Source organism: Martes martes (genome assembly GCF_963455335.1).
Source record: "Martes martes genome assembly, chromosome: 7".
Taxonomy (NCBI): domain Eukaryota; kingdom Metazoa; phylum Chordata; class Mammalia; order Carnivora; family Mustelidae; genus Martes; species Martes martes.
In genome coordinates, this window is record NC_137894.1 from 48,768,143 (window position 1) to 48,795,441 (window position 27,299).

Here is a 27,299-nt window from a genome sequence, read left to right on the forward strand (position 1 = left end):
GCACTCACAGCTCCAGGAGTTGCCCAGGCGTCAAGTTCGGAGTACGGCGCACGGGACAGTTTCGAAACCCGAGCGAGCACGCGCACCGGGGCGCGGCTGAGCGCTGTGGCCCGCCTCCTACGCGCTGCTCCAGGAGGGGCGGGCCTCGGCCGCTCGCGCTCCCCTCCCCCACCCCTCGCTGCGCCTGCGCGCTGGGGACAACCGTTGCAGGGCGCCCACGGCCCTGAGGGGGGACGGTAGCCGTAGGCATCCTCTCTTTTCGGCCCTGAGGTACCCGGCCTGGTGGCCCAGGACGTTCCCGTCGCATGGCGGAGTGCTGCGGACGATGCCCATGAAGTTCTTAGTCCTTCTAGTCGCGCTGTTGCTATGGCCTTCGTCCGTGCCGGCCAATCCGAGTGAGTGACCTACCTGCGGCGGCAGCGACCCAGGGAACAGTGCTGGGGGAAGTCCCAAGTTTCGGGGCCCGTCGGAGACCCGGTCCTGCACTCCTCCCATACCTCAGTGCCCCGGGCCCTGGGCCTCCGTTGCGGTAGTGTGTCCCTCTCTTACTCGCGCCTTCCCCCGCCGCGACCTGCACGCCGCCGCCAGCGAGGCAGGTGGTGGGTCTCAGGCGTGACCCGGGAATGACGGACTGGGCACATTGGGCTCGCGGGTGTGACTCCCTCACCTCTGGTGGACACATTCCTTGACGTTAACCCCCACCCCTTTTGCCGGAGTCTGTGCATGTGGGGTAAAGCAGGGGTCTGCAAACTGCGGCCCGTGGGGCAAGCCGACATTCTGGCTGGCCAAGAATGGTTTTTCCGTTTTTAAAGGTGAATATGAAATATAATCTCCCTGACATGTGGAAAACTATGAAATTCCAGTTGCATTGTTGATAAATAAAGTTTTATTGGAACACAACCATGCTCGTTCCTTTATGAGTTGTCCATGGCTGCTTTACGGCATTTTTACAGCCTGGTTAAGTAGTTGTCACAGAGACAGTTATAAGCTGTGAACCCTAACATATTGACTGGCCCTTTACAGGAAAAGTTTGACCCCTATGGTGAAACATGGAGAGCATGGGGATTGTGGTGCCTGTCTGGAACACTTGGCCGATCCCCCCAGTGTACTCCCACAGTGCGTCCCACAGGATTCACAACCTTATTTAAACAGAATTGAAACTTACCACTTTTTCCTGTCCCTCCCCAATAGCTGAAAATCAAACCTGCTAAGACTACCATATTAACCTGTGGACATTTTGAGGTATTTAACTGGAGTATTCAATGTCTGATATTCCATGTAAGACTATGAGGCTTGTCCATCTAGTCTAACAAGTTTATTGTAACATTAGTGATGTTGGGGTTGGTTTAGCCAAAGTTTAACAGGTAGGTGTGGAAAGGAGCATGCCGGTTATGAAGAGCTATATTTCAGAATTGTTAAAAGGTCTTAGTTAAAAATTAGATTTAAAAAATGAGGGCGCCTGGGTGGCTCAGTGGGTTAAAGCCTCTGCCTTCAACTCAGGTCATGATCAGCAGGGAGCCTGCTTCCTCCTCTCTCTCTGCCTGCCTCTCTGCCTACTTGTGATCTCTGTCTGTCAAATAAATAAAATCTTTTAAAAAAATTAGATTTAAAAAATGAAAATACAGCACAACATAAATAATGAGTGGTAGTGAGAAAAATTCTGGATAAAGTGTCCTAGATAACCAAAGTTAGCCCTGTAAGCTAGTACTTATGATTGTTAGCTATTTTAAAAGAGGTCTTTGTAAAATGTTTCTTCTTTACCGTAAGGAAACAGACACCCTGAAGATAATATCTTTTCTTGATGTCTAATGGTCACTATTACTAACATCAGTTATTTCGTTTTGGTAGCTATAGATCAGTAAGTCACAACTGACTGACATGCATGGAGACTAGAAGTGACATTAATACAGTCATAGAGTACACTCTGGGATTGCTGGATCCTCGCTTAACTCAGTGCAAGCTCCTGCCTAACTGCATCATTTTGTTGCCTATTCTCTTTCTCTATGCCCTCTTCCCTAAGCTTTCTTAAGGCTTGTACGAAAAGAAAAGATAATTTTCTGGGAAAAGAGCTGTTTTGTGTTAAATGTATAGATGACACTGGGCATAAGGAAAATATATACAGATCATAGAAGATATCTTGAAAATGTAATTTACTTTTCCACAGAAGTGGATTAAGGGATATGTAGGGCAATGTTAACATGGCTACTTTCTCTCTCTCATTCTTTTTCTCTAAGTAATTTTAATTTTGTTTATTAACTTTTTTTGGAATAAGTACACCAAAAGAAACCAGGCTTATCCTTGTGTTTGATTTAAATCAGATTTGTATTTATTTTACATGGCCGGTATTCCAACATTTGTTGGTGAGAGAATCATATAAAAAATGCTGTCATGCCAAAGAAAAGGCACACAGGTTTTTATAATGAAAAGTGCAGCATTGACTTTTTTTTTTCTAGAATACAAGACAGGGTGCTTGGGTGGCTCAGTTGTTAAGCGTCTGCCTTCAGCTCAGATCATGATCCCAGTGTCCTCGGATCAAGCCCCACAACCGGCTCTCTGCTCGGTGGGAAGCCTGCTTCTGCCTTTCCCACTCTCCCTGCTTGTGGTACACACACACTCTCTCTCTCTCTCTATTAAGTAAATAAATAAAATCTTAAAAAAAAATAGAATACTAAGACAGTTTTGAGGTCATCTTATATGGACATCATGGGTATTGTATTAAGTAATTACATTTATTGAAAACCTCAGTATTCTTTTTTTTTTTTTGTAAAGCTCAGTATTCTTTTAACTGTCCACACCTTTCTAATATGCCCAACCCAAGTTTAGCTAGTACCAGTTTAATCTAAGTTCAGTTTGACATGAATAAGGCTTGAGTGTACAGCAGTCTGCGTTCCTATACATGCTGATGGTGCAGGATAAACACCTTTTTACTATATACTTAAATTTATATACATTCAATTTTCTTCTGTCTGATTTTTCCATAGTTTTAGTTAATTTTCCAAATTTAAAAATCATATCCCTTTATTGTATTTATAGTATATAACTTGCTTTACTTTTTTTTTTTTTAAAGATTTTATTTGTTTATTTGACACAGAGAGAGAAATCACAAGTAGGCAGAGAGGCAGGCAAAGAGAGAGGGGGAAGCAGGCTCCCTGCTAGCAGAGAGCCCGATGCAGGGTCGGGGGGCAATCCCGGGACCCTGAGCCCACCACCTGAGCTGAAGGCAGAGGCACAACCCACTGAGCCACCCAGGCACCCCATAACTTGATTCACTTCTTAATGAGAATGCTTGTTGCTTTAAAAAAATAACTTCTAAAATATCATTTATATAATAGTTATATATTAAAATATTATTAAAATAAATTATGTTATTTGCCTTTTATAATTTTAAGTCACCAAATATTCATGACCCTGAAGCTACAAACACAAGAATGTGAAATACTAGCTTTTGGGCTCTTTTTTATATCTCATGGATAAATTGTTTTTTCCTGGCTATCTCTTTGGATCAGTCAGCAAAAGTAGAGTTAATGATCCAGGATTGTTTTAAGCTCGGGTAAGAAAACCTCTTAACTTGCTTCTCTAGGTTGGTGTTTAAAGAAGGCTCAATATGTGCATTTTTGGCATATATCTTTGTCCTTAGGAAGACCTTTGTCCTAGTAGACCACAGAAGGCAAGGGAAGTAGGAAAGCAGCAAACAGCAGTAACTGTTGAAATGTATTGGCAAGCACATTAAAAAGAAAAGCAGATTCCTTTTATCTCAAGTACATTCAAAAGATAAAATTCACTTCTGATGCTGCATGTTTACTTTACAGTGTTTCAAGGCCCAAGGCTATAGCACTGGGAGGGTCTCTCAGACTTATAGATGGAAGGCCATGACACACTTCATTAATGTTTTAGGTAATGAGGAGCATGTTACCTAATATGTCAATGTCCAGAGAGCTGCCTTTAGAGGTGTTGCCGTAGTTGCATTAGACTCCTTTAATGTTTTATCAGAAAAAAAAAGCCATCTTTCTGTACTTTTGAGCTGCTTTTTGTGTTCTTTTGATAGTATCTCATGTGTTTTTAAAGACTTGTTTTCTGATATTAGTTGGTTGTCCCAAGACCACTTTGTATCTTCCCTACTCTGAATGGGTTCAGCCATCCTTCTGAGGAGACCCTAGAACCTGGTATTAGAGGCCAGAGTACCTGGGAGATGTATCAGACTTATGTGCTCAGGTGATATTGTTATTTAGGTCATTTTATTGAGCAGAACTAGAGATCTGTTTCAAAGATGTGTTGTGAATTTGTTTTGGTTCCAATTCAATTTTAACATTACTCCTGGGATAACCCGATTTTTAACTCTTTACTGGAACTGAATTTGTACCCTTTTTAAAAATATAATTTGGGATGCATGGTTGGCTAAGTTGGTGGAGCATGTGACTCTTGATCTTGGGGTTATGAGTCTGAGTCCCATGTTGGGTGTAGAGATTACTCAAAAATAAAATCTTGAAATAAATAAATAAAAATATAACTTAACGAAGCTGTTTTGGTTATGTATTGCAGCATACAGACCACCCCCCAGATTTATTATTTCTCATGGTCAGTAGACTGACTGGGCTCAGCAGGGCAGTTTTGCCTCATATGGTGGATTTGAGGTCACTCATTCAGCTATATTCAGCTAGAAGCTCAAGTGGGATGAGAACATCCAACATGTCCTCTTATCTTCCAAGGTCTTTCTCTGCATGACTTCTCATCTTTTAGTAGTCTTGCCCAAGTGTTTTTTTACCATGGCGCCTTGCTTCTTAGAGGGAGCTTTACAAGCCCTCAGTATGCAAGCTCTTATCAAGCCTATGCTGTGTCAGACTTTCTAATGTCTCCATAGGCCAAGACAATCACATTAGGCAAGCCCATATTCACTATGGGAATACACTAACCAAGAACATAAATACCAAGAAGTGGAAGGTCATAAACTTTTTTTCCCGCCCCCCCCCCCCCGCTTTATTGAGCTGTAATTGACAAAATGTAATATATTTAAAGTATACAATGTGATAATTTAGGGGCTTCTGGGTGGCTCAGTTGGTTAAGGGTCTGCCTTCAGATCAGATCATGGGTCCTGGGATCAAGCCCTTTATGGAGCTCCCTGCTCAGTGGAGAGACTGCTTCTCCCTCTCCCTCTGCTGCTCCCCATGCTGTTCTCTCTTTCTGTCAAATAAATAAAAATCTTCAAAAATATATATACAGTGTGATGATCTAATGTATGTCTACATTGTGAAAGGATTCCCACCATTGAATTAATTAGTCTGTCACGTCACATAATTACCTTTTGGGTGTATGATCGGCAGTAGTCACCATGTTATACATTAGATCCTCAGGCCAAACGCATCCTATAACTGAAAATTTGTACCCTTTTACCAGACTCTTTCTATTTCTTCCACCCCCAACCCTAAAGTTATATTTCTTTATCTGGAACACTTAATTAATATGAACAAAATTACTTGTTTTGTCTGTCAGCAAAAATTTAAATTAACAAATTATAGGGAAACTGCTAGATGAATAACAAGATAAAATGTTTCCCTTTGTGTCCATTCTTTGAGTGTACCCCACTAATGAAGCACAGTTATTAGAACTTTGATTTAAGTTGCAAGTACCTCATCTTATTTGTGTTCATTTTAATTTGAACATGTTGGTGTGTTAGCTGGCAGTTCTTACATGATCACAGATTTCAGGTATTATTATTTGTATCACTTCTGTAGACTAAGGGATGTCTATTTGTGTTCCCCCTTAATGACATGGGTGGAAAATACAAGGAATTTGTTCTCCAAATTAAGGACATTCAGCCAGAGTCTGGTCCACCTATACATATGCTTGGATATATGTTAAGCTTTATGTATATGAGTTTTTTTTTTATCAATAAAGCCATTCTGTTTTTCATTTTTGTGGTAATAAAAATCCTAGTTATGTTCGGATCTTTAAAAAAATGGAGCATCTATGGTTCTTGGTTAAATTTTGAGTGTAATCACCAGATGCCATAGCAAGCTCATAGGCCAAGGGCAAAGTAAAAACACATTTCTTTTTTTTATTTTTATTTTTATTATTTTTATTTTTATTTTTTTGAAAGATTTTATTTATTTATTTGACAGAGAGAGAGATCACAAGTAGGCAGAGAGGCAGGAGGAAGCAGGCTTCCTGCTGAGCAGAGAGCCTGATGTGGGGCTCGATCCCAGGACCCTGGGATCATGACCTGAGCCGAAGGCAGAGGCTTTAACCCACTGAGCCACCCAGGAGCCCCTGAAAACACATTTCTTAAAGCACAGAGACCAGAGGCATTCTGTTGAGCTTTAACTTCTTTGTCTTGATGTGAAAGTTAAAAAGTTTATCTTTTCCTCCTTACTGAGCTACCAACTTTCCTCCCATGATATGGAACATTTTACTACTACCTTTAACTTACCACACATTTGAAAATTAACAGTATTATTGGGCTTTAAAGTCTTTGTTTTTTAAAACACAAGTTGTATATTAAGTACATGATCAGATAGCACCCATCTTACATTGAGAGATGCAGATTTTTTTTTAGAATTTCCTCTAATTTATGCTGTTTTTGAGGGTATGTCCTTGAATAGCCTACATATTACATTATGTATACATAAGTTATTACAATCTATTGGTATCAGTATTTTACCAGTTTGAATGAAATATAGAAACCTTATCTTTCTTTACGTCCTTCACCCTCTCCCATTCACAGTATGATTGCCTTAAGTATTTCCTTTACATACATTGAGAACCACATCAGAGTATTACAAATTTTGCTTTAACTGTCAAACATAATTTGAAAAACTCAAGAGAAGGAAAGTCTGTTGCATTTACCCATGCTTTTGCACTTCCTTTTATTCGTTCTTCCTTCCCAGTGTTCCAGCATTCCTTCTTGTATCAGTTTCTTTTTGTTTAATGAAAGCCATTTAGCCATTATAGGGTAGGTCTTTTGGCAACAAGTTCTCTTAATTTTCCTTCATCTGAGAGGTGTTGATCATTCTTATATTCCTGAGGGATACCTTCCCTTGACAGAGAATTCTACGTTAACAGTCTTTTTTTTTTTTTAAAGCATTTAACAAATATGCCATTTTTCTTCTGACCTCCATGGTTTCGCCTGAGAATTCAAATTGTCATTCAAATTTTTTTCCACTCTACATAAGGTGTTATTTCTCTCTTCATTCAAGATTTTTTTCTTTGTCTTTAGTTTTCAGAAGTTTGACAGTATGTCTTGGCATGGATTTCTTTTGGTTTATTATGTTTGAGTTTCACTTAGCTTTCACTTAGCTTTTTTTTTGTAAGTTCATGATTTTTGCCAAACTTGGGATTTTTTTCAGCCATTATTATGTCTTTGAGTACTTTTCTAGACTCACCTTCTTTCTTCTTTCCTTCCAAGACATGGATGACATGAATGTTAGGTCTTTTTGTTATAGTCTCACACATCCCCAAGGCTCTGTTCATTTCTTGTTCAGTCTATTTTGTTTTTCACATTGAGCATTTGCCATTGTTCTGTCTTCCATTTCACAGATTCTTACCTCTGTCCCCTCCATTCTGCTGTTGAGCCCATCCATTAAGTTTTTTTTCATTTCAATCTTTGTGTTTCTCAGTTCTAAAATTTCAGTTTGGTTTTTCTTTATATATTCTCCCCCCCCCCCATTTATTTATTTATTTATTTTTCTTTATACTATTTCTTTGCTGAGAATTTCTATTTTTCTTTTTCTTTAAGATTTATTTATTTATTTTAGAGAGAGAGAGAGTGTGTGAGCCAGGGGGAGGGGCAGAGGGAAAGGGAAAGAAAGAGGGAGAGAAGCAGACTCCCCGCTGAGCAGAGAGCCGGAGGCAGGACTTGATCCCATGACCCTGAGATCATGACCTAAGCTGAAATCAAGAGTTGGAAAGGGGCCTACTGAGCCACCCAGGCATCCCAAGACTTTCTGTTTTTCATTTGTGTCAGGAATGTCCATAATTGCTTGTTGAAACATTTTTATGATGCTGCTTTTAAACCCCTGTCAGATGATAGTAACATCTGTGTCATCTTTGTGTTGGTGTCTGTTGACTGTTTTTTCTCATTCAAATGGAATTTTCTTGGTTCGTGTTGTGACCAGTGGCTTTTGATTAAAACCTGGACATTTTGGGTATTACGTTGTAAGACCCTGGATCTTACTGAAATCTATTACAGATTAAAATAGGCCTCTGAGCCTTTAACATCACTTGAGTGATGGAAGACAACTGTTGTCTTGTTACCACAGATACCAGCTCCTCATACAGCCTTCTCTACTGGAAGAGAATGTATTAATTCATACTTGGTAGCAACATTTCTACTGGATAAGGGCAGAGAGGTTGAAGCATGTCGCTGCAGCCTGATGAGGGTAAAAGTCTGAGCTCTATACTCAGCGTTTGCTAGTGGCTATCAGGGCTACAAAGTTTTCTGTGGTGTTTGACTGGAATAGAGTGGTTATTGCCTAAAAGTTTTCTTTCTTTCTAGGCTACCCTTTTACTTGTCCTTTGGCTATAGAAAGCTGTATTTTCTTGAATACTTTTTTGGCTATGTCCATTGGTGCTTTGGTGTTTCTGGGTTGCTGGCTTCTCCAGTCTGGGGTATGTGTGGCAAAAAGAAAACCCAGGGAACTCTCTGCTGTATCATTCCTTGGATCTTGAAGTTCCCAGTTGGTGTGTCTTTTCTCTGCCTTTCAAAATGCATGTTTTGAATCTGACTAGTGATTCATAATATTCCACCTAAATAACTTACAGAGATTGTAAATAAATTCAGTATTTTGAGAGTTTGTTTGAAGTTCTTTAAGTTTTCAGTTTTATAGGCAATAAACCAGTGTACATTACTTTCCTAGCAACACTCCTTTTAATTTATAAGCAGTTTGATGCCAAACCTTAATGTTTTTCTTATAAGTCTTTAGCTAAATACATGTTATTAGTTTAAATGTTAGCTTATAGGGCCATAATTAAAAACAGCAGGAAATATACCCAAGTTAATGTCAAAATAAAATACAATTCATATTAAATATTGTCAGAGAATTATAACACTTAAAAAACTCTACATATTTTAATTGAAAAATTCTAATCATTATGATCTTATAATGTGTAGGTTTCATAATAACTAATTTTTAAGACACCAGATACTTGGTCTATAGCACATTTCAAGTGAAATTGCATATTCACATTATAATTATTATATGTTTTTCACTATATTTCTCAAAAAGTTTAGATACATTGGCTTAAGGGCAAAAATCTAAATTCTGCATAGATTTGGATATCCCCTGTTTATTTTCTGGTTTTGTGTTCTGTAATAACAACATGATCACCACACAAATGAAACACATAAAAAATGCTTTGTTAAAAAGTAAAGTTTTTTATAAGACCCAAATTTTACCAGTATTCTTCTGGAATTTTAAATTGTAGCAATAAGTAAGAAACTCCCCGAGGAAATACTAAAATTACCTAGTTTTATTGTAGGCCCATATTTTATTATACTTTAGAGTAAAGATATTTCATATAAAAGTTCCCAAATTTGAATTACATATAAATTTTTTAAAAATTATATTCCCCCTCCTTTTTTTTTAACCAAAGAAGGGGTGGAAGCAGTTTAGTTTTACTTTTTAATTCAGCTTAGAAACTATTGCTTCTTTGCCCAAGATTTAAGGTGACATGTTTTTCTTTCTTAAAACTTTAGTTTCAAAGAAACTAGGTATGCTACTGTATAAGATGTTTAATATTAGCATTTTATTACTACCATTACATTTTATTGTAATTTTTGGCATGCTGTTACTTCTTAGGAACATAGAGTCTTTTTTCTTTGTTTGTTTGTTTTTCATTTTTGAGTGAAAGGTTTTTCTGGAAAAAAAATTGTTAGTGAAAACAGTTAATACAGGGACGCCTGGGTGGCTCAGTGAGTTAAAGCCTCTGTGTTCCACTCAGGTCATGATCCTAGGGTCCTGGGATCGAGCCCCACATCCGGCTCTCTGCTCAGAGGGAGCCTGTTTCTCTTCCTCTCTCTCTGCCTGCCTCTCTGCCTACTTATAATCTCTGTCTGTCAAGTAAATAAATAAAATCTTTAAAAAAAAAAACAAACAGTTAATGCATAATACCATTTTAACTTTACCAATTAGGAAATTTCTCCAGAAACAAATAAAAGTATAGCTTTTTGGATTTTTACAAAAAAACACATCTATGTATAGCCACTCCTTTAAATAGACATTGTAGAAGAAATTATTTGGTTTGTTACACCTGTTACCAATTGAAGAATTGAAGTTTCCGGTATGCTATTAGACATTTTAATTGATGCTTGATCGTATATTTTTAAGAACTTGAGACTTCCAAACATCATTTTTAAAACTTAATTAATGGGCACCTGGGTGACTAAGTCAGGTGAGCTTCTCCCTTCAGCTCAGGTCATGATCCTGGGGTCCTGGGATCCAACCCCACCTGGGACTCCCTGCTCAGTGGGGATTCTGCTTCTCCCTTTCGCTCTCCCTCTGTGTGCTCTCTTTCTCTCTCAAATAAGTAAATAAATAAATCCTTAAAAATACAATAAAATAAATCTCAGTTAGTATGTAGTATATTTGCATAGATAATAGAGCACAAGGTTTTCTTGAGATGGTTTGTTATACAGTTTCATTATAAAAGAAAATAAGCCATGTGATTTACACATGTTAAAACCATTATTTGTTCTTTAAAATGACTGACTAGAGCTAAAAATCACATTTTTTAATTTTCAAAACTTTGTAATATCTCTGGCCAAAGAAATCATAGTTTCTCTGCTGAGACAGGAGACCCAAACCACTCCTAATTCTTTGGGAGAAGAAAAAATCTTTTTTTTTTTTTTTAAGATTTTATTTATTTATTAGAGAGAGAGACAATGAGAGAGAGCATGAAAGGGGAGAAGGTCAGAGGGAGCAGACTCCCCATGGAGCAGGGAACCCGATGCAGGACTCCATCCCAGGACCCTGGGATCATGACCTGAGTTGAAGGCAGACGTTAACCAACTGAGCCACCCAGGCGCCCTGGGAGAAGAAAAAATCTTAAGAGCTGTACCATTATATCTATAATCTTAAATTTAAGAGATAATTATATTAATTTTGTCTTAGTTCAAAGTAATAAAATTTATGGCATAACGAAACTGGGAACTATAGCTTAGTTTATAGAATGTCTTCAATTCTACTAACTGAACGAAAATAACATTTATTGATAAAATCAAATTTTTGTAAACTAGTTCTTTAAAAATGATTTTTTGTTTTATATTTATGTTAATGTCCATAGCTATAATACAGAACAGAGTGATAAGCATGATCTTTTAAATATATACATACAATGAAGTACACAAATCAGAGGCTTAATGAATTTTTATGGTTAATGCCCCTGTGAAACCAATGCCTGAACCAAGTGACAAAATATTACCAGTCTAGACTAGTTTATAAGTATTATGTTTTAATGCATGCAACTATTTAAAATCTTGCACAGAGGGGCACCTGGGTGGCTCAGTTGGTTAAACGACAGACTCTTGATTTTGGCTTAGGTCATGATCTCAAGGTTATGAGATTGAGCCCCATGTCAGGCTGAGCCTGGAGTCTGCTTGAGATTCCTCTCCTTCTGTCCCACCCACCACTCACTTATGCTTATTTGCTTTCTCTCTTTCTCAAATAAATGAAATGTTTAAAAAAATAAAAAGTAGATAAATAAAATATTCCATAAAATTTAGGTGACTGGAATTTCCTAAGTTTCTTGAAAATTCAACTAAGGAGCAGGAGAAAATATTTTCAGTCATATAGATGACAAAGGACTGGTCTCCAGAATATATATATAAAGAATACTTAAAACTCAATAATAAAGGTAATCCAATTAAAAAATAGGGAGGGGCGCCTGGGTGGCTCAGTGGGTTAAAGCCTCTGCCTTCAGCTCAGGTCATGATCCCGGGGTCCTGGGATCGAGCCCTGCATTGGGCTCTCTGCTCGGCGGGGAGCCTGCTTCCCAATCTCTCTCTCTGCCTGCCTCTCTGCCTACTTGTGATCCCTCTCTGTTAAATAAATAAATAAAATCTTTAAAAAAAAAATGGGGAAAGTATCAGAATACTAATTTCTCCAAAGAAGATATACAGATGGCCAACAGGCCTGTGAAAAGATGTTCAGTATCATTGGCTATTAAAGAAATACAAGTTGAAACTACAATGAGTTATGACAACACCAACAAGGATGGCTATGATCAAAAGTACAGATAATAAGTATTGGGATGATATGGAGAAATTGGAACCCTCATATATTGATGGGAATGCAATTGCTTTGGCAGTTCCTCAAAGGTTAAACATAGTATTACCAAATGACCTAGTAATTTTACTCCTGGATACTTGTTCAAGAGAAATGAAAGCATACATCTACACCAAAACTTCTACATGAACATAGCAGCATTACCCATTATCACTAAAAAGTAGAAACAAGCCAAATGTGTAGCAACTGATGAATTCATAAACAAAAAGTGGTATATCCATACAATGGAATATTATTTGGCCACAAAAAGGAATGAAATACTGACATGTGCTACAATATGGATGAGTCTTAAAAACATTATGCTAAATGAAAAAAGACAGTCACAAAAGAGTACATATCATATGATTCCATTTATATAAAACATCAAGAATAGGCAAATCCATAGAGACAGAAAGTAGTTTAGTGTTTGCCTAGGGCTGAGGGAATTGGGGAACGGGTTTATTTTGGGGATGATGAAACTGTTTTAAACTTAGATCATGGTGATGGTTGCACAACTGTGAATATACTAAATACCATTTACTACCATTTACAATATACTAAATACCAAATTGTATACTTTAAAATATGTAAAAGATAAGTTATGAAGGTATTTTAATCCCAGTAGCCCTTAGAGATTTTAATTCTTAAGATTATAATTTACTGATCTAAATTTATATTAGGCTATTTAGTAAGGGCCAGTTAGAAAAAGTGCAGAGTCTTTCTGAAAATTGGAGCTATTTAACCACAATAATTATGATGTTGTTGTTGATAAACTTCAGACTTAGAAATTTATTAAAAAAAAATATGAAAACTGCCTCCTTAGCCTAAAATAAGAGAACTTTTGTCTTAATGCCCAGATTTTCTCCCTAATAATTATTGGACTATTATTTAAGAAATAAAACCAAACAAAAAACCAAAAAACTTAACAAAACCAAAACAAAAGACAGTTTTTAGAGCAGCAGATTTATTTTAAACATAACATGACATTTAGTTTTCCTCTACAGCATTCTTATAGAATTTTATAGAAAATTTTTTTACCTGTGATTATTTCCTTGAGATAAATTAGTGGAGGTACAATTCATTTACATACCTGCCAGACTTTGGTTCACTCATTCAGTCATTCAGTTAACAAATGCTTTTTGACTGTCTGCTATGGCTCTAGGCATTGAGTAGAACAGAGGATATAGAGAACAAAGCAGACATGGTCACAGCTTTCAAAGAGCTTACAATATGTAGTCGTTAAAAAACATTAAACAAATATATATAGTTAAGATTATCTTAAATTCTATAAAGAAAACATCAGTGTGCTACTGAGAAACTAATGAAGAATGTGAGGATCATAAAGGAAGAAAAATTACCTTTTTTTTTTTTTTTAAAGCAGGCTCCATACGCAGCGCAGAGTCCAATGTGGGGCTTGAACTTATGACCCTGAGATTGAGACCTGAGCTGAGATCAAGAGTCAGATGTTAAATAGACTGAGGTGCCCCAGGAAGTTACTTTCCTTTTACCAAGGAAGTAATTATATACATGCCAATCCTAGGTTTTATTGTTTTAATTTTTTTTTTTACCTACTTGACTGGCAAAGATTGTTTTTAACTTGCATTTCTTTTATGAACAGTGAGCTTTAGCAACTTTTCATGTTAAGTGGCTTTTTTATTTCTTGTACTCTATTCCATCTTTAATTGGCCATTCCATGAGAAGGAAGTGTATGTTTTGAAAGTATTGTTTATTGATTGAAGTTTTGTATTGCATTGCTCATTTTAAATCAGATTTTATTATTTTCCTCAAAATTAACTCAAAACTTACTTTTTGCTTCTGTGTGAAGTAAATGTATTCTTTTATATGTCATTGACTGTCAGTTCCTACCCATACTTTGTAGTAACAAAAACATATCAAATTTGGATTAGTTTTAGACATTTTTCCAAAGAAGACATACAGATGGCCAACAGACACATGAAAAGATGCTCATCATCACTAATCATCAAGAGAATGCAAATCAAAAGTACAATGAGCTATCACTTCACATCTGTCAGAATGGCTAAAATCAACATAAGAAATAACAGGTGTTGGCGAGGATGTGAAGAAAGGAGAATCCTCTTGCACTGTTGCTGAGATTGCAAACTGGTGCAGCCACTGTGAAAAACAGTATGGAGGAGGTTCCTGCAAAAGTTAAAAATAGAGCTACCCTAAGATTCAGCAATTGCACTACTAGGTATTTACCCAAAGAATACAAAAATACTAATTCAAAGAGTCTGTGCACCTTAATGTTTATAGCAGTATTGTCTACAATAGCCAAATTATGGAAACAGTCCAACTGTCCATCAACTGATGAATCGATAAAGAAGATGTGGTATATGTCCACAATCGAATATTTTTCAGCTGTGAAAAAGAATGAAATCTTACCATTTGCAGTGACATGGATAGAGCTAGGGTATTATGCTCAATGAAATAAATCAATCTGAGAAAGACAAATACCATGTGATATTATTTATATGTGGAATTTCAGAAACAAAACAAACAAGCAAAGGAAAAAAGAGAGAGAGAGGCAAACTAAGAAACAGATTTTAACTATAGAGAACAAACTGATGGTTACCAGAGGGGAGGTGGCTGGGGGGGATGGGTGAAATAGGTGATGGGGATTAAGGAGGGCACTTGTCATCATGAGCATTGGGTATTGTATGGAGTGTTGAATCACTATATTGTATACCTGAAACTAATGTGACACTGTATGTTAATTAACTGGAATTTAAATAAAAATTTAAAAAATAAAGAGTAAAAAAGGTTTTTGGATCAGTTTTAAAAAATATTTCTAAATACATCTTAATATATGAAAGGGATATATTTTTGCCCAGTTGGCAGTAGAGCAAAATTTTGTGTATTTTACTTATGGATTGATTGATTGACTGATTATATTTTAGTATTTATATGTATTTCAAAAGAGAGTCTTATTTCTCCGGGAAAATTTTATCATACTTCTGGTTTACCAGCATCCTTGTGGCATCTTTTTATGACAACATTGTATAGTTGTTATGTGTACCTGCTTGGAAATAAGGCAGCCTCTTCTGAATGCCATTATTACCACCTACAAATCAAATATAATCTTAGGCAAATTACTTATCATTTCTAAGTGTCATTATTTTCCTCTCTATAAAAACAGTCCTCACATTCAAAGCCCTTAGTATATAGTATTTGGCTTATAGCAATTGCTCAGTCTGTTGAGCTATTATGGTCTTCTCAATCACTGTCTTCCAATTTTCCCCTTTAGGTTTCACACCACTTTTGTCCCTACAGTTGTTTTCCCATATTTTTCTTACTTTCCTATCATTCCTGTCATGTAACTAATTCTCCCTGTACTATTTCAAGAAGAGAAGTGCAGACAGTCTCAAGCACAGCTATGACATCTGTATCTGTGATTCCTGTTAAACCTTAAGCCTGCTTAGGAAGGAGCCATCCTGCTTACTAGAGGCACTGGAAAAGAGCATTATGGTTTCTAAAGGTGGAAGAGATTCTTACCTTAACCACATTCTGAGACATTGCTATGTTTGGTTGGATCACTAACTGGTAAAGAAGATAGAGGGGGATATTATAAAGTATACCCATGTAAACTACACATATCCAATGTGTAAAAAACTCAACTTATAGCAGAATAGTCTGGTCTTTGTAGGAATTTGAATTTTTTTGTTCCTCTTTCTAGGAACTTCTGAAGAATGGGGAAAGCAGGTTTTCATAGTGGCCAGGGCCATTTGTCAGGATGTTTGAGGCTTAACTATATTTTACCACCTTGCCTACAAACATTTGTATAAAGATCAAATTGATTTGCAAGAACAGTTCTGATTAGTGGAACTGAGAAGTCAATATGAAGTATGTAGATGATTTAGGGGTACAAAAGTAGGAGGTGGGAAGTATGTGGGGAGAGGATAGATTTAACAATAAAACAATATGAAAACAAAGGGTTCATGAAGAAGAGAAGAAAAGCAAGGTAGAAGATAAGGTGTTGTTTTGTTCAGCAGCCATGAACAGGTTTTTAAATGTTGCCTAAGTAACAGTGTAAAGGGATAATGAGTACTTTAATTTTTTTTAGGAGTCAGCTAGGAGTAAGGATCTCCTTTTCCTGTCCTTTTATAATCTAATTCACCTAATAGTAACCTGGGTGTCCCGTTTACTACTTTGAGAAGGGAGAAGTTAAATGATTAAAAATGAAATGTTTAGGGCACCTGGGTGACTCAGTCAGTTAAGCATCTGCCTTTGGCTCAGGTCATGATCACAGGGACTGAGTCCCACATAGGGCTTTCTGGAGAGTCTGCTTCTCCCTCTACCCCTCCCCCCTGCTCTTGCTCGCTCTCTCTCTCTCATAAATAAAATCTTTAAAAAAAATAAGAATAAAAATGGAATGTTCAGCAGCCTACAGTTTGATGGCAATGTCTTTTTTTTTTAATGTTTTATTTATTTATTTGACAGAACAAGATCACAAGTAGGCAGAGAGGCAGGCAGAGAGAGAGAGGAGGAAGCAGACTCCCTGCTGAGCAGAGGGCCCTATGTGGGGCTCGATTGCAGGACCCTGAGATCATGACCTGAGCCAAAGGCAGAGGCTTAACCCACTGAGCCACCCAGGTGCCCCAATGGCAACATCTTTTTAAAAGCATTTAAGCCTTTGTTGGCTGCACATTTTGATTTGCATGTGAATAATGGCCCAGAATTGAAATTTTTACAGAACATATATAAAAAAATTTATTATAGAAGAACTTAAATATATACACAAGTAGAAAGAATGGTATAATAAACCTCCATATATCTATAACCAGCTTCAACTACTAACCCATAATTTTGTTTCATTGATATGTCCACCCACATTCCTTTCCCCCTCATCTTTCTGGTCCCTCTCCCCAACTTCTCAGACTTAAATTTTTTAGAAGCAAATTCGATACATCACATAATTTTATCAGTAAATATTTTAATATGAAGCACTAAAATATAAATAAACACAATAATAATGTGAACTTCACACCTAAAAAGATAATTCCATAGTATTATCAAATATCTGGCCAATGTTCAAACTTCTCTGACTCTCTTTTTTCTAGTTTGTTTGGTTGAATTGGGATTCGGAAAAGATTCATACATGTAATTCATTGATATATCTTTTAATTCCATTTTAATGTATTCCTCCTCCATCTCTATTTTTGTCCTTGCAATGTAATTGTTGAAACTGGATCATACGTTCTATAGTTTCCCATAGTTTAGATTTTGCTGATCATATCCTATAGTCTAGTTTATATCTTCCTTTTTTGTCCCATGTATTTTCAGCATATTGTTAGATCTTGAGAGACCTGTTAGATAGAGGTTTTGACCATCTTTTCAAGACTGCTTCATAGGTGGTATTACATTCCTCCACCAGGAAATTCATAATGTCTGATTGTGTATCTTTTTGTGATACAAGTAATCATTGATATTGCTAATCATTGCAAAATGTCATAATTATAAGTGGCTTTTTCATTTGTTAGCTATATACGTTTGTAAATTGAACTTCACTCACAGCTATTTTTCCATATGCAGTGGGTCTGTTTCTGTATTTTCTGTTCTGTTCCATTCATCTGTACATTCATGTACAATGCTATATGATTTTTATAATAGAGATTTTATAATATATTTCAGTATCTATTGGGGCTGGCCTCCACTTTTGTGGCTATTCTTACTCATTTTTTCTTCCAGATGAACTTTATAATCCATTTTTCTAACTCCAGAAAACAAGTAATGGTATTTCACTAGGAGCATATTAAATGTGTACATTAACAGAGAGAATATGACATCTAAGCATCTTTATGATATTGAATCTTCTTGTCTAGGAACATGGTATATCAGGAGCCTTTGTGGCTCAGTCAGTTGAGCATCTGTCTTTGGCTCAGGTCACGATCCCAGGGTCCTGGGATTGAGTCCCACATCAGACTCCCTGCTCAGCAGGGAGTCTGGTTCTCTCTCTCTCCCTCTGCCTCTCCCCACTGCTTATGCTCTCTCTCTCAAATAAATAAAATCTTTAACAAAAAAAAAGGCTTGAAAAAAAGAACATGGTATACCTTTCCATTTGCTGAAGCATACATTATGTTTTTTGGAAGGTTTTGTTACATTCCTATATCAATTTTCTGCGGCTACTATAACAAATTACTATAAACTTGGTATCTAAAAATAACAGAGATTTATTCTCTCACAGTTTTAGAGGCCATAAGTCTAAAATCATTTTCACTGAGCCAAAATCAAGATGTAAGGCAGAGCTGCATTCCCTCTACAAGCTCTAAGAGACAATATTTTATTTTATTTTTTTTAAAAGATTTTATTTATTTATTTGACAAACAGAGATCACAAGTAGGCAGAGAGGGAGGCAGAAGAGAGAGGGGAAAGCAGGCTCCCCACAGAGCAGAGAGCCCAATGTGGGGCTCAATCCCAGGACCCAGGGATCATGACCTGAGCTGAAGGCAGAGGCTTTAACCCACTGAGCCACCCAGGTGCCCCTAAGAGACAGTATTTTAATTGGCTCTTCTAGCTTCTGGTAACTGCCTGCATTCCAAGTCTTCTGACCACTTCATTCTAATCTCTGCCTCTTCCGTATTACATCCTCCTCTTCTATGTATCAAATCTTTGTTTGTCTCTCTTATAAAAAACACTTGTGATTGGATTTAGAGTCTACCCAGATAATCTAGGATAATCCCCTGTCAAGATCCTTAATTTAATCACATCCGCAAAGAGCTTTTTTTTTTTGTTAGGTAATATTTACAGGTTCCGGGGAGGATTTAGCCTAATATAATTACTCCTATAGATTTTGGACGTGTCTTTTTAAATTTATGATTAGATATTTTCTTTCATTATTTGTTATCAAAATAGCATCTTCTTTCTCACCTTTTAACTGGTTTACATTGGTATAGTGATTTCTGCATGTTGATTTCATAACTTGCTACTTTTCTAAATTATCTTACTCCTTGCAGTATCTTTTCAAAGGAATTCTTTTGTGTTGTCTAGATGTCTATATCATTTACATATAAACATAGTTTAACCTTTTTCTTCCCAATTCTCATGCTTCCATTTACTTTCCATTGTCTAATTACATTGACTAATACCTCCAACATGATGTTAAATAGTAATGGAGGTATTAGTATCCTGATCTTATTTCTGTCTTTAGCAGAAAACTTCTAGTGTTTTTTACAGATAGGATCCAAGGCATATTTTTAATTTTTTTTTTTAGGGATTTAACTTTATATTTTAAGATGAGAAATGTCATCAATTATCTTTAGAGGTTTTATTTATTTTTCTTTATAGGGCTTTTATTTTTTTTTTAAAGATTTATTTATTTGACAGAGATCACAAGTAGGCAGAGAGGCAGGCTGGGGTGGGGGAGCAGCCCCCCCCCCCCGCTGGGCAGAGAGCCCCTCGCGAGCTGGATCCCGGGACCCTGAGACCATGACGGGAGCCGAAGGCAGAGGCTTTAGAGGCTATAAAAGCCACCCAGGGGCCTATTTATAGGGCTTCTAAAGCATTTTTCAAGTATCTAATTTATTTGGTTCTAGGAAATAAAAGGACAAATACAGTATCTTAATTTTATAGTTAAGTAAATGTTGAGAAAAATTAAGTAATTGCCTAAGGTCATTATGCTGGGAAAGTGGTACAAGCAGGACCAGAGTAAAAAAAAAAAAAAAATTCACTGCTCTAGGCTTCATACTGATTTTACTTAATATTTTCCTCCAGGAAAACTGTAGATTCGGGACAATGTGTTACATGCCTATGAGAATACGTAAATAAGTTATTTTCCTTTTTAAAATGTGAGTTTTTAATTGTTTACTATATTGCGTGATTGGGTATGTGTGCTTGTGTGTTTTGGGGGAGTAAAATATTATATATAGGTAAGTGTAAAGTCCCCTTTAATGACCTGACTTCAGTCCCATTTCCTTTCCTCAGAGGCAACTAGTATAAACTGACAGTTGTTTTTTTTTCTTCTTTTGTAATGCAAGTGCCAGACTTAAGCTTTGATTGTAGAGGCATCCATTTCAAGAGCCAATCCATTTCAAAGACTGCTATCTTAAATATGCACATTGCCAGCCAAAAGCCTAGATAAAGAGCCAGGCCACCTCCCTCTACTGAGGCTCCTTTGTTTTGGAGATCTTAATTGATTTTGAGAACTGTCCTTTTGAGCCAGTTGTTTTTCCTCTTCCTGAGCTTCAAATTCATGCTCTTATGTTTTAAATTCATTAATAATGAGTGAACCCTAGAGCCCGGACATTTGACCCCAATACAAGGAGAACCCCTGGCCCATTTGCACTCTAAGCACCCACCACCACCACCACCAACTACCTTCTCTTTGGCACTGTCTCTAGCTCCCTTGCTTTCCTGGGCTCCCGCTCGCTCGCTCTCGTTTCCCTCTCTCTGTTTTCCTCTCTCCATCCCCCTCCACCTCCCGCTGTGTGGCCCCAAGTGTGCTATGTAATTTCCAGTTCTAAACCTTTATTTTGTCAAAGTTTCCTGATCGTTGTTGCTGAAGGATGTCTTGCAATCATATTAAGAACCACAAGGGTCAGTCCAGTCATATAACACTGATTTGGAAAGGGGAAATGTCAATGGGTAACTCACTCCAGGGCCCAGGTGAGCACTACCAGGCATTTCTAGTCTGCAGCCTTACTATGGATAGGCTGAGACTGGCACAAAACAGGAAACGACCCACGAGAGTTAGGTATGTTAGCTTGCTAGTCCATTTTTTATAAAATCCACAATTCACAGACAAAATGCATGATACGGGGTCAACGATTTTAAGAAAATTATCGGAGAGATAATATCAAAATCTACCTCCCTTTTTTCACCTATCATCGTCATATGGATCTTGAAGTAAGCAAAGCTTTTCAAAACATTACAAAAAATGCAGAATCTGCTTTTAGAATCTAGGTCTCCAGACAAATCTTGTATTGATGGGTCCGTGATCAAAGGAGCGAGACTGATACAAAGCGAAGGTCAAGCAAAGCTTTATTTCGCTTCAAGCATCGAGAACGAACCGACCGTTCGGGGCTGCCTCTTACAGAGAGGGTGACCCCTCCCAGCCTCACAGACTAACTTTTATAGAGCAAAGGCCATGTGGTTGAGCCTGGCCACACACAGGTGGCCAATGAGATTGCAACACACAGAGGAAGCTGCACAGTCATGCTAGGTCACAAATGGGTGGCCAATTGAATTACAATTCACCCCATAGTAGCTATTTGAACTAGCCTATCACCTTGGTCAGAATTGGCGCCCAAAAGGCGGGGCCCACACTCCTTGGTAGCTAGGGAGACAGTATGTGTGCTCCACTGATTGGATGTCTCCACCTGGCCAGACTCACCCCTGCATCCAGGCTCTGTTATCTCCACCTGACCTGACCGCCCTTGTATTTGGGCTGTTACCTGGGACTGGTCGACCATATTTTACTAGTTTCCTGGACTTGCTTTTAAGTAAGTTCCCCTGGGGGGGTGGGGGGGGGTGAGGGGGGTGGGCAGGGTCAGTTTAAGTTTTACTGCATAAACAACGAAATGGCTGTTCAGCCAAGATGGAGCCTCTCTGGCTAAATAGGCCCTTACAGTATCTTTCTCCGATCACTTTGCCTTACTAAACTCTTCTCATTAAGAAATTTTTTTTTAATTTAGGGGCGTCTGTGTGGCTCAGTTATTAAGTGTCTGCCGTTGACTCAGGTCATGATCCCAGGGTTCTGGGATGAGCCCTGCCTCGGGCTCCCTGCTCAGTGAGAGGCCTGTTTTTCCCTCTCCCACTCTCCCTACTTGTATTCCCTCTCCTCTCTCTCTCTGTCAAATAAATAAAATCTTAAAAAAAAAAAAAAAAGAAATTTTTAAAATTTAGAAATATGCTTTCAGTTTTGATTAAATCTCCATCTGGTCTTTCTAAGTTGTAAGAAGAGTTAAGGAAGAGAGGAAAAACATGTAAACATAAAGCTTTTTTTTTTTTTTTTTTTTTTTTTTTACCGTTTTGTGCTTGTGAAAGTGCTGAATAGAAGTACCTGCTGAACAGAAAGTTTGGTATTTCATTTGGCCTGCAGAGGGAGGATTTAGGTAGGAGTTATGCATTAGAGTTTGGTAAAAAGTGACTTACTCTCTTGAATTAAGTCAATTTATATCCTTGATAGTGGCAAAATCATTTCAAAATGACATGTAGTACAAAATTCCAGCACTTAATATTAAAAACCATCTTAGGAGTAGGGGAGTTGAGGAGAATTTCAGAATATCTTATCCAATAATTTTTTTTTTTTTGTTTTCTATGTTGGAAATGAGAGGCTTCACCAACCACTCAGATGCTGCAAAATACCATTCTAAATAGAACTGCCATTTTGTTTTGAGAGTGAAATGTTGATGGTTTAGACCGGGAGCTGGCAAACTTTTTCTGTAAAGGACCAGATAGTGTTTTCAGCTTTGTACCCCATGTGATCTCTGTTGTAACTACTCAATTCTATTGTTGCAACCAAAAGCAGCCATAGATAATATATAAACAAATGGGCAAGACTGGCTGGGTTCCAGTAAAACTTTATGTACAAAGATGGATATTAATGTAGGAAACAAAGGCAAAAGAAAAAAATAAATTTCCTCACAACATACAGCCAATTGACAAATCCTTGATACGGGCACAGTGACCTTCTTCTAGGAACTCAAGTTACCTTGATGTTGATACTTCGCTAAGGGCAAAAGGCAATCTTCACTTAACATTATTCCAATTACCAGGATCCTGTAATGCTCCTTTAACATATAAAAATCCTTTTGGAAACTTCCTTTTTCTCTAACCTCCAGGATATATGTTAGCAGTCATCCTGCAAGCAGATGGCCCACAGATACACATCTGAAGAGTTTCATGACTAAGGTTTTACTAGACAGTAATAAATGACCTTTGCCTAACAATAGTTAGCCCCTCAAAGTCCTGGAAACTTTGCTTCCAGATTCCTTAGAGACTTACACTATCCTTAACCCCCTCCCAACTTGAAAATATATAATTGGCCACCCCCCACAGTCCCAGTGCAACCCTTTCTGCCCATGGGTGCTGTCTCCTTGCTTTAATAATATCACCCTTTTGCACCAAAGATGTCTCAAGAGTTCTTTCTTGACCGTTTGCTCTAAACCTTAACATTTCCACATCAGAAATGACCCACTGGTGTAGTTAGGTCTTTGCTGGGTTGAAGGCAGTGGTATACTGGTAAACGTTCAACAACTGGTTCTTTGGAGAGACTGGTAAGCTGAGATTTGCAGTATTTGCCCATCACAGTTGATTTCAGACTATGTATTTGGTGTTACTAAACAGGGACATAGAAAGTGATACAGAGTGGTACACCATTACATAGCATTTCTACCATACAGCTAGATGTAAATAACCTCAAGACTATAGATAATAGTAAAATGACATAAAATAATAAGAAGTGATACATTTTGAATACTTATTACCTTTATTTTGAATACAATTTATTTAATTGCAAATTAAAATAATTTTTAATAATGTCTGTGTTTAACGTTTGGTTCACAGCATTCCTAAAGATTGAATAATTGATTCTGGTGAGACAGTAGGAACCAATTCCAGTACACTGCTATGGGGGACGAAATGATCAGGATTTTGGTTTAATGAGCTACCTACTGAATCATATGGGAGAGTAAAAGCAAAAAAATATAAAGAATTGTGTTGATATGCAACCTTTGTACTAATATTGTTCATGTGTTTTGGTAAGAATCTGAAAATATATGTTTTATTTAAGTGAAAATCAACTAAGTCAAACGTGCTTTATTTCTTGGTTCTTTCTCTCAACTTTTAAGTGATAACATCTGAAGTAAATTTAGGTCAGTAGATTCTGTCGATATGTCATATACAATGTTAAGTGTTACTTATTGTTTGATTTTTTTTCCTTTAAGGCATAACCGTGACGCCTGACGAAGAACAAAACTTAAATCATTATGTAGAAGTTTTACAGAACCTAATACTAAGTGTTCCTACTAGGGAGCCAGGTCGTGAGAAAAAATCAAAGTCTCCAAATAATGTTCATTCTATAGGACCGAAGGTATCAAGATTAAAGGAGATAATCACACATGGAGACGTTTCAACTGAAAATGATGTTTTAATCAATCCTCTTGGTGAAGAAACCACAGCTTCCCCTACTGGAGGCTTCACACTGGAAGTACAGAAGAAAAAACCTACCGAAAGCACAGCATTCTGGTCGATTAAACCAAATAATGTTTCTATTGTTTTACGCACAGATGAACCTTATGTTGTAAAAGAGCCAGAGCCAGAGCCAGAGCCAGAACCAGAATTACCACAAGCAAGGCCATGGCTGAACTTTACTGAGACATTCCCAAGCCCTGAGGTCACCTCAGGCCAACCATCTATCACTTCTTTAAGTAGAAGTACTGACATGAATACCGTCACAGAGCTAGAAGATGTTCCTCAGCTCTCAGGCGAATATGAAATGGGAACACCTGACACAGTAACATTTGAAAAACACCCACAGATTCTGAATAATGAAGACATTTTGAAAAAAATTTCAGATATTCATTCACAGGTACAATGGGTACCTCTTGCTGAGAGCCTCAAGCCAGAATACAGAGAGGACATTCGAGCCTCTAGAGAGCACCTAAAACGGAGCCTTGCTTTAGCAGAAGCAGCAGAACATAAACTACAAAAGATGTATAAATCCCAGCTATTGCCACTAGGACGAAGCAGTAGTGGAATTGATGACATTGAAACTGTTATTAACACGCTGTACAATTCCAGATCTAAATTAGCTGAATATTTAGATATTAGATATGTTCCACCAGAGATGAGACAAAAAGCTACTACAGTATTCAATACATTGAAAAAAATATTATGTGTAAGTCAACAAAAAACTCAAAATCTTATTAGGAAGTTATTAAACAATAATATAAAAATTTTAAACCTACTTGATGTTCCATGACAAAGTTGATTTAAGCAAACTGTGCATTCATTTCACTGGAGAAGTAAACATATTAGTGACTCACAAGTTGTATGAAGATATTTTCTATTCAATGTGCTAACATCTTTACATGTCATGTTATAAAAAAACTTTCATATGCACGAAAGCCTAATAATTTAAAATAAAATTTTGGTTCAGGAGTTTGTACAAGTTTTTTTTCTCATTAATTAAAAGTTATGAAGATCTAACCTTTAAAATGTTTAAGCTTTGATTTTACTTGAATAGATTAGTTAAATTCACCCATTTTATAAAAGTTAAGAGACTGTGTGCAATCTGTATGTAGCCTGTTTTAAATAATTGAATATAAATGTAAAATTTTAGTATATATGGTCTTTATTACTCTTTCAGAGAATCTGAGTTTTCTGTCTGAATAGCAAAGTTGGAACTTGAATCAGCTCTTTTATTGAATATCTGTCTGCCTCCTTTAAAAGGTGGATGGTATATGGAGATATGTCCCTGTTTCTTTGTTGATAAATACTTTTGGAGTATCAGTGAGTGACTGTAACTTGGATTTGTAATGTAGTCATTCTCACCTAACTCCTATTTTTGTCTGTTTCTATACATATACTTTGAAGCTTTGCAAATCCTTTGTTAGGAATATGACTAACACGATTAAGGTTAACTGTGTAATACTGTGCTTATGGTGCATGTAATTCTTTTTCATGATTTGACCAGTATTGTGTTTAAATTTGTTTATTCATTCATTCACCAAACCAGTCATTTATAGTTTAGTAGAGATTTATTGACCTTTTATACTATGTGCAGAAAAAATGCTAGGCTTTGGGGATATAGTAAGACCTATTCCTTCTCTCTATGAGATTGTATTACAGGAGGAAAGACAGACATTAAATAAATAACTTTGCTAATTTTTAAATTTCAGTTGTGACAAGTTGTTATGAAGCTGTGAGAAGCTTGACCTCACCTAGACGGAAAATAATGGGAAAGCTGTCCCGAGAAGGCAGCATTTCTGGTGGTATCTGAAGGATCAGGGTGCATGTAGGGGAAGGCGGCATTCCCAGCAGAGGGAACAGCAAGTGTGATGGTCTGAGTTGGGAATGAGTATGGCAAGTTCAAGAAGTAGCTGGAGTGTAGAGACGTAAGGCAGAACATCTCAAGATGGAGCTGGTGAGGTACCCAGGGTTGGAATAGATCCTGCAAGGCCTTAAAATGTATATATATCGACGATGCTAGCTGTTATCCTGTGATCGGTGAGAAGCATTTGTGGATTTGAAGCAAAATATGGGAATGATCAAATTGGTGTTCTTTAAAAAAAAACACTTTGGCTGCAGTTTTGGAGGCAGACAAAAGTAAAAGCATACTAGGCAAAGGCCAAATTTAGCTTGGACTAGTTCCAAAGAAGTGTTAGTTTAGAGGTAGAATCAACAGTATTTGGTGATTGCTTGGGCATGGAGACTGAGAGAGTAGCAGGGATCGAAGATAATTCCTCCACAATTAGCTATATCATAAAAAAGACCACATAGGTTTTGTTTCACAAGAGCACTCTTTACTGTTTCCTGTGTTTTTTTTTTTTTCATTTTGTGTGTGTTTTGTTTATTTTTTAAATCAATTTTACTATGGAAGATTTCAAACGTGAAAAAGTAAACAGATTAATGTAATAATAGATCTATGTACCTAATGTCCAGTTTCAACAATGATCTACTAATGACCTGTCTTGTTTCACCTAAACCCTCATCCTTTCCCCTCTTCCCTATTTTATGTTGAATTAAATCCCAGATACTTTTTCATTTCATTTGTAAAGATTACAGTGTGAAGCTCTTTAAGTTTTTTAAAAAACAACCCCAATATCACCACACATACAAATTTAATTATTCTTTGTCATCAAATGTCCAGTCACTGTTCAAATTTCCAGCTGTCTAATATTGAGTATGTATGAAGCAAATATCCAAATAAAATTCACACATTGACATTTATTGATTTGACACATAAGTCTTTTAATCTAAAGAGTTTCTTCCACCTTTTTTCCCCCTTGAAGCTTATTTATCCAAAAAAATTGGTCATTTGACCTATAGTTTTACACCTATGGATTTTGCTGATTGTATCTCCATAAT

At 37.0% G+C, this 27,299-nt stretch overlaps 1 protein-coding gene across 1 annotated transcript; it reads left to right on the forward strand.

Moving 5' to 3' along the window:
- Window positions 1-241: 241 nt before the first annotated feature.
- SPESP1 (sperm equatorial segment protein 1) lies at window positions 242-25,139 on the forward strand (the record flags this gene model as incomplete). The annotated part of the gene is given in 3 exon segments (XM_080808631.1): window positions 242-395; window positions 24,155-25,104; window positions 25,107-25,139. Coding segments are annotated over 3 exon segments (1,053 nt in total). The 5' UTR covers window positions 242-325.
- Window positions 25,140-27,299: the final 2,160 nt, after the last annotated feature.